This window comes from Anneissia japonica, unplaced genomic scaffold, assembly GCF_011630105.1.
Source record: "Anneissia japonica isolate Jap-2015-1 unplaced genomic scaffold, ASM1163010v1 scaffold3461_len54062_cov155, whole genome shotgun sequence".
NCBI lineage: Eukaryota > Metazoa > Echinodermata > Crinoidea > Comatulida > Comatulidae > Anneissia > Anneissia japonica.
The window spans coordinates 36,594-45,846 of NW_022701361.1; the positions used below are offsets into that span (position 1 = coordinate 36,594).

At 33.3% G+C, this 9,253-nt stretch overlaps 1 protein-coding gene across 1 annotated transcript in view; it reads left to right on the top strand.

Annotated features, from left to right (window-relative positions):
- The window catches only part of LOC117103540 (SUN domain-containing protein 1-like), a gene marked incomplete at its 3' end in the record, with an annotated part of 19,313 nt that overhangs the window by 1,446 nt on the left and 8,614 nt on the right, over positions 1–9,253 (top strand). The window contains exons 2-3 of the mRNA XM_033244109.1: positions 3,497–3,609; positions 5,715–5,938. Of these exons, the coding sequence (XP_033100000.1) occupies positions 3,549–3,609; positions 5,715–5,938 (285 nt within the window). The remainder of the gene's footprint in view (positions 1–3,496; positions 3,610–5,714; positions 5,939–9,253) is intronic.

The window sequence follows — 9,253 nt, forward strand, 5'->3', positions numbered from 1 at the left end:
TATAAATTTTAAAAGGCAAATGGGAAAAACCCATAAAACAGCATACGGCCACATAATGCAAAACTATTTAAAATTAAAAACGGAACAGTAGAGAAAATCCGATCAGAATGACAAAATAAACTAAGCATCCACTGGAAGGAATCCCAATATCTGCAGACGGATCCGTTTTGGCCTTCCAGGCCTCATCATTGCAGCTAGGGTATAGACCCAAACGAAACGTTCGACCAGCTTAGGTAGGGCCCAAACTAGTCCCACGACCACTAATGATTACAGAACCAAACCAAGGCAATATATATACACAGCCCAGGTGTGAATGCAAATAGTGGAATACAAGCTATGTGGCTCAGTTCCAGTAGATACAGAGAATATTTTGTTATTCTTTGTGCGTCCTACGAAATTCTTACGAGACAGCACTAGTCCGTGAATTTGTGAACAAGATCGGAGATCTAAAGATGCAATCTCTACCGTGCATCAGTGGCGGCCCGCTGGATCTCAATAGAGATTCTTTATATATTTATTTATAGATTATTTATATATATATATATATGTATATAAACTCCCTTCAATATTGTATATATGTATATGTATATATTTTTAAGGAATTATATAATTTTATTGAAACTTTATTTTTTTCAATTTTAAGTATTTTTCAAAATTTTGTACAAATGAGGCATGTTGTGGCAAAATGGCTAAGTTGTAGCAAAAATTGAAATTCAAGTTATTGGTATTTTCAAATACCTGAGTATGTCATCTTTAAAATGAGGGGTCATTCATTCAAATTCGACATTTCAAGTCTAAGTTATTGGAAAGTGAAAGTACAGTACTCTTAGAGTCAAGATAAACAGGATTTTGAGTATGCACAAAGTTATTTGTGCATACATTGTTTATTAGAATGAACTATGAAAAATAACGTTAAATGAACAATTTTTTAACCACTTCCAGAACTAATACTTTGGGACATGATTAATAAAACATTAAACTGTTAATCTATTGTGAAAAACAAATTTGGATTTTTTAGCATTTTTTTTAGCTCCCATATTTTATAGCTCATTTACTCAATACTGGACTGTGCGACAACTTTTCCATTTTGCCACAACATGCCTCAAATGATCAATGTTTGTTTTTTGTACAAATAAACATTTTAATTATTTAAAAATTACTGTACATTATTGCCATTACCACTAATAGGGCATGTTGCATGAATGGCGCGGTCTTTAAGGATGTGTTCTAAACAACTGAAGGTCATGAGTATGAAATGCGTCTCGGTATTCAATTATTTTTTTCCAATTTTAAGAATTTTTTTATTTTAAGTATTTAAATTTTGTACAAATGATCATTCTAAATAATGGTTTTTTTTTACAAATAAATATTCTAATTATTTAAAAATTCCTATCTTATTAGCTCTTCCAAAAAACCCAGTATGATAACTTGCGCCTCTACCGTATTTAAGCGTGGAGGAAATCGCAGACCAGGTGAGCGGTCGCTCTTGTTTTATTCTCCGTTGGCTCTGTATGGGGAATAGCACTTGCGAAGGCCACTGTATGGAAAGTCCTGAAGCTTACGAAAACCGTGTTTTCCGAGAGTGTCATTGTGATTTGGCCTGCCTAGGGTACGGAGATTGTTGTAAGGATTTTTTTATGTGTTGTGATCCATAGAACCGACTGTGTGTGGTAATATTTTACTTCACTCACAACTTTGACCTTATTTATCATTTTTGTTTGTCAATAATTCATAAGTATACATTTTATTTATTTATTTTATTTCAAAAACCACATCCAACAGCAATCACTTGCCAATATCAGGATGTCTTAAAATATTTACAAGCATACAACTATAACAAAGATATAAATAGAAAAACACACAGAAAAGAAACAGGGTCACATGTCACAATACACACACACACATACAAACCCCCACACACTCATCCCCAGCCCAAACCTAATCAGATAAATCATTTAAATGCATGCACATGTAATAAACTGGTTTTAAAAGAACTTAATTTTGATGGAATATATTAATAGTAGGATCTTCATGTAACAATGTATTATAAGTAGAAGCTAAACGATGAATGAAACCATTTTTGTACAATTAACTCTGTTAACTTAACCATAAACAAATCTTTAGAGCGAGAATTTAGTCTATTAACTTAAAGAGAAAATAAAGAACAAAGGCCTAAATCAGTATCAAAAACAGAATTCATGCACTTAAAAAGAAAACCCATATCAAAATAATTTCTCCTCTAACTAAGTGCAGGAAGAGAGTACGGAACCAAATTATTATTATGATAACTATGATTAATGAAATACATAAGCTTAGATTGAACCCTATCAATACGATTAGACTGTAATACTGAAATAGAATTGTAAATTAAGCTGCAATAGTCGAAAATAGGTCTAACCAATGAAACATAAAGATGGAGTTTAGTTTTATGGTCCAAGGTTTTGCAGTTACGCCAAAAAATACCCAGCATTTTGTTTCCTGTACAGACAGTAGTATCAACAATGGTGATTAAAATTAAATTAGAGTCAATCAAGACACCAAATCTTTATGCACATCCACCCTGTTGATGTTCATACCATTCACCAATTAAATATTATACATTCCAATTAAATATGAATGGAAAATATGAATTAAAGATATTAGCTTTGGCATTATCTTTAGATATAGAACATAATTAGGAAATGCAAGCTCGGCATCATTTACATGTGTATAACTACGTTTCACATAAGGCCACTATGTCGTACTTATCATTCACTAGATTTGAAAATAATACAGGTCTGTAATCGCACATCTTATTTTTTATACTTTTGGTATGTATGTAGTGATGCTACTGTTGGTGTGAGACTGCTCAGGGTTCAGTTCAAACACTATTAATTCACGTAAACGGGCTGTGGTTTGAGTAATAAGGTACATTCCGTCCACAATTTTTTTATTTGGTGCATAGACAAGGTATACCAACTAAAAGCCCCACTCACTAATTTATAAGCCTACCAACACGTACAACGTACAATCCCGTTCGCTAATGTACATATACCATAATTGCATGGGTATACTCCAACATTTGTAGAAGCGATTGGCGCAGCTGTTGTGGCTCTGACTCTCAACCCTTAGGTCAGGGGTTCGAAACTCTCACTGTGCAAGGCACTTTATTTACATTCGTCTCTCTCCACCCAGGTGTATAAATGGATACTGGCATATGCTGGGAAGGTAAAGACTGTAGTGCGGGACAGCCTTGCACAATCTGGCCAAAATGCCTAGGAAAGTGAGACAGGTACTCAGGCCTGTGAGCCCAGAGCTTCATGTTTCGACCTTTACTACCTTTAGGGGAACGCTTGCTCACTGATCTACCTGTAACATAGCATGATGGATATTCAAACTCACGCCCACCAAGCAACCATCTATAGATCTTTGCACAGGGTGATGTCACATAATAACTTAATTTATATACTTTTCTACTATGTCTGATTTGACAATATATTCGTTTCTTTATAACCAGAGAAAAATTTGTGTCGTCATCGTCATCATATCAAGAAGAAAAGGAGAAAGGAATGGAAATAGGAAGATTGGCTCCTCTATGTTGCTGCCTTTTTGTACTGCTTGCTTTATTAGGTTAGAATATTAAGGTTATTTTTCAAATTGTAACCCAGTGTTCACTGTGTATAGAATTTTATGTATTGTATTCTAATGTTAAATATATATCATATATTCTGCCCCACCATGACAAAAGGAAGCAATGATGTTTGCATTGCTTTGAGTAATTAAGGAATATGGAGCATGTTGATTTTGTCACCTGCTTTGGTTTTTACTGTATTTTTATTCTCTTACTTCTTTTTGTGTTGCTAATTACTTGTTAATGAGTGGGATTTGAACATACTCAAATATATCAATATGTTTCAAATTATTAGTTCTTTGATAGTGACTAAAAAAACTCGTTTTTGAAAAATTGTCAGTTACTTCCTTTTGTCATGGTGGGGCAGTATTATTCAACATTAAACTACAATCACTCTATCAAATTCCATGTGACAAAAACTGATATGACGATATTTGGGTGTAATATAACATCATCATTACCTTATATGGGCACATCACACAAAGTTTTCAAAAGTTTCCTACTCGAATAGGATAGATGAGCGGTACTGGATAAAGACAACTTGTTTTCTTGCTTCAAACAAGGTATCCAAGCCTATCCAAGTGAACATAAAAAGTTGGGGACCAGGCCATACCTTCGACTTTAGACTGACAAAGATTAAAATATGTGGCAAAGACAAGCCAAACTAGTCACTCGTTGCAAAAAATTGATTTTGAGTTATTAATATCAGGGGCGGAAAAAGAAGAAAAAATGAAAAAAAGGGAGAAAAAGAAACAAATGATAGCCCAGAACGCCTCAAATGTTATGTTCGGGCGTCTAGAACACAAAAAAATCGCGGGAGCATGCCCCGGACCCCCTACGACACTGTTGTCTCAATCGCCCAACTTTCGGCCCCCCCTTCCGGCCCCCCCTTTTGGACATTTCTGGATCCGCCCCTGAATATAGGTTTAAAGAGTAAAATAAAATAAGAGCTATAAAATGTTTTTAAAAAAATCATTCAAATCCGACATTACCTTATAAAGTTACAAGTGTTTTATTAAGAACAATTTATGAGAAATCAGCCTTCAAAGTTTATGATTTCGGGCATTTTTCATGCAGAAACTATCGTCAAATTCTTAAAAAGTGTTGTTTTAACATTGAAAATGAGGAAAATAATACCATAGCATGATGTACAGATATATAAAGGTTAGTTTAGTGCAATAAAATGGATTTTTGAAAATTTTACATTCCAGGATGTTTTCTCTGAAATGCGATTTGCGACAAGTGCCTGCTTTGGCTTGCCTTTGCCACATATGTTAAATACAGACACACAGTATACGCAGGCCTGGTTCTAGAGTCCAGTTAAAATATAATTTAAATGTATCGAAATGATATATATATATATATATATATATATTTATATAAATATTACTACACTGGGTTCCAGTCCATAAACTTTGTCTTAATCAGTGAAAATGCTTAAAAATAAATCGATTTTGGCACAAATGGCGTTCCATAATACTTACGTGCATGCCGTATACTTTTTCTGGGATTCGTATCAAAAAGTTTCCCGACATAAATTGACGCCAGAGGCGCTTTCCCAAATATGCTAATACTGTACTACGAAAATCAATAAATTAGAGATTTGTGGCAACTCTAAAAACATGACATGCATAAATATGTATTTAGTAAAATTTATTAAAATTTAACGGAAAAATGGAAGAAGCTTTAAAAGAAAGGAGAATAGGAAAGAAATTTGGAGCGGCTGAAGTATTTACCAAAAATAAACAATAATAATCATTTTGTCATTATTGCATTACGTTTTTGTGAAAATTTGTAGGCACTAATCGTTAGAGGTCAAGGTGCCGGCAGCCTACATGTTTCATATATTCGACATCGAAGGCACAAGACCTTACATGATTTCCAAGATTTCTTAATACGAAAAAAGTGTATTAATAAAGCATTTAGTAATGCTATATAGGAAAAAAAAAATTCGGATAAAGGATATAAATTTAACCTTGGATTATCTAGTAGTAGTGCATAATGAATAGGCTGAGAATATGCTATGAATTGTGTTTAAAGATCATAAAAATGCACCCAGGGCAAGTGTGTGACAGTTGTTTTTTGTATTTCAAACTGATACTAGCCTCAACTTTAGAAGGTGAAGAAGCTACTGACAAGACATGTCAACCGAAATCTAATTTCCATGAAGGAGAAGTAGGAAGTGTGGGAATAGGTGTGGCAGGAGGAGTTGGAGGAGGAGGATGTGTTGGAATTAATGAAATACAAGCAATGATAGCTGCTCGAATTGACAAGAACATTTCTGTGGTGAACCACTTGATACTTAATCAACAAAAGCAAATACAACACGTAGGTTTTTTCAAGTTTAAATTGATAATTAGTTTATAATTTTGATGACAAACAATAAGCCATCTTGTGATTGCCAGGGTTCGTACGCGTCCTTAAATTCCTGGAATGTCCTGGAAAAACGAATGAGCATTTTCCAGTACTGGAAAGTCCTGGAAATGTATGATTGTCCTTGAATAATTCTTCAATGTCCTGGAAATTTGATTATTTACACATTTATCTTATTTCGCATGATATACGTAAATTCCAGGTCATGATTAAAATATACTAATAAATGTTCGTTTGTTTTTGTCTTTTCAATACTCATACACAATTAAAGTACAGACCGTTGCCCGCATACTGTAGCTATTTCTCAAAAGTAGGGCGGCATGTCTATAGTATTACTTTACACACGCGTGTCTCTCGCTCTTTAACGTTACACAAAGGAGACGCGCGGCGGGTACATGTAAGGGCACTAATAATTTTCGGTATTGTGAAATACATGCTAAATTTGGGCATGTGTAGCCCTTGTTCAATCAAATGAATGAATGGTCTCCAAATAAATTTATATTTACTCCGGAAGTTTATTCAATCGTCATTCTAGAAACACGTAGCATAAAATAATACATTAACAATATTGTATTCCAATTCATGATACACTCAAAATTAACGGGTGAACATAATATGAATCTATTCATATCTAAAATCGTTTCAAAATCATAACACAAATTAATAAAAATGCTATAGTTATAGTAATTAAGTGAGTATCTTACTTAAACATATTGAAACACGCTAATGTTCCGTCACTTCAATATACTTTACTTAGCCTAAATATTCCTTGGAATATTCATAAAATTAAATGTTTGCTTTCTTATATCTATAAACATTTTGAAGTTAAATAAGTCCTATCACAGCGTACGGTACTACTGTATTACAAGATACCGTGACGTCATAAACCCATTCAGCCGGCCCGGCGAATGCGACACCATAAAAGCGCTAACATATGCTCTAATTGCAAACATAGGTATCACCCTGGATTATGTATTACTTGATTGAGGAATATCAATCATACCAGAGTAAATAAATTTAGTTTTATAAAATAACATGTCTAGTGGTATAATAGAAAATAGCTAATAATAATAATGCTAATAATAATAATAATAATAATAATAATAATAATAATAATAATAAATAATTAATAATAATAATAATAATAATAATAATAATAGTAATACGGTAATAACAGCTAAAATACTAATACTAATAATTACAGATAACGAATACGGCTTTAAAATTTAGCGATAAATTAACTAAACCATATAGAAAAAAAAAGAATTATGATTAAACTAAACGATTTAACATTGGTTATCAGCATAGCGTGATATAAGACTTCATAATAACAATATCACTTCTTTATTAATCGAAGTATTTATTTAGCTTATCTTATGGTAAAGATATATTTCGAAGTGATAATTATAGGCTTACAATTATTAAAACGATAGTAACAATATTAAAATATCAAAACAGGACGATTCATCATGGATATAACAATTAAAAGCAATGGAATTAAATGTAAAGTTAAATCTCAATACAACTATTCACTGGTATTCGTACAGTATAGCCTGGGTCACTGTCCCAATGCTTATAGTAGCCTATGCACAAAATAACTGTGCTTTGCCTAAAACGTCCTTCAACATTCCTTCGTTTGGTCTTTAGCCTAAACAAAGGGCTACTAAATGTATAACTAAAACACAGTATAGTATTATACATCTATACTAATCCGTTTTGTCTAATAATAACATACAAAATACTTTTAATTAAACTAAAAGTTAAACAATAATTATATTACAAATCTTACCTAAAAAGAGCCAGTCGTAGAGGTCGGATTAAACATAAAATTCGAATTAATAAACGATGGAAAAAGTAATCCATAAGGTTTGCTGATCAGGCCGAGAGTAAATGTAGTCTGACCATAGAGAAATGTTCTATTTTCTCTATGGTCTGACCGTATCGCCAAAAGCTAACAGCCTGCGCGTCGAACTGCCGCTGAGAAAAGGTCATTACTGGCAGAAATTGAGGCGAACATTGCTTCAAAATTAGAAGAAATAAAAAATATGTAAATCCAGAAACTACCATACCTATGATGGCATTGTTTCAAATAAAGTGGATTTTTAAAAGGAATATGCTGTCATGTTTGTGTTGCTGTTCTGTGTTAAATTTAGTGCTTGCAAATGTTGATAATTCAATTTTACAATGTACAGTATTTATTTGCTCTACGTATAAACAAATGCAATCATCACAAACACATCGTACGTTAACATTTGCTGTATAATAGAATTTAAAAGTTTACATAGGTTTATAATATTAATTATAAATAATAACCATGAATACAGAGATGAAAAAAAACGACTTGGCAATAATTTAACAAGTTTCAACATTTTAATGACCAATATGTATGAAATAACAATTAAGATCTCCGCAACGTGTACCCAAAACGAAGATCAGGACACTGGGGGCTATTACTTAGCAATGTCAACATCGCTACAGCTTTTCATGTTGTTGAATAGCCCTGAACAGGCGTACACTCCACCGAGGCGTCACAATGGAATCAAGTTATTACTGACACGCCGGTACCACACAAAGCCACCGACAGGTTTAGCGATAAGACAATGTTGTACGCGCACATTTTTGTTGCCTACATTTTTGTTGCCTAGCAGAGAATCAGATCTCCTGTAGTTCAACTGTGGGCTCTGTCTAATTACTTGCCACACTCGTGGGATGAATTTTTTTGCTTATTAGCACACGTGCGAGACAACCAGAATTTCCCACGAGCGTGAGAAAAAGACACCGATCTATCGCCTCTGAATTAGATTTAAGTAAAACTTAATATGCAAAATATGCATAAGAACATCTTGCAATTAAAATTAGTACAGCATGCATGTTGTATAATCAATCGTAAAATTGGCAAATTGTTCTACTTTTATAGTAATAAGAGATATTATGAGTCCTTGAAATTCGGAAAATTTGACCTGGAATGTCCTGGAATTGTCCTGGAAATTTGCTTGTTTAAAAACGTACGAACCCTGGATTGCAATAGTGTATGTCAAAAGTCAAAGTATTTCAATAAAACTGTGACATGATATATGTAAGACTATGCAAAGGTTTGTGATCTATTAGGTGCTATATAAATGCAGTTTTATTATTATTATTATTATTATTATTGCCATCGTCAATATCTCCATCTGTCATCACCAGCATTATCACCACCCACCACCATTATCATCACAATTTTCACTGTCACCTTCATTTGTATTCAGTGGTGGTGGGGGGGGGGGGCAG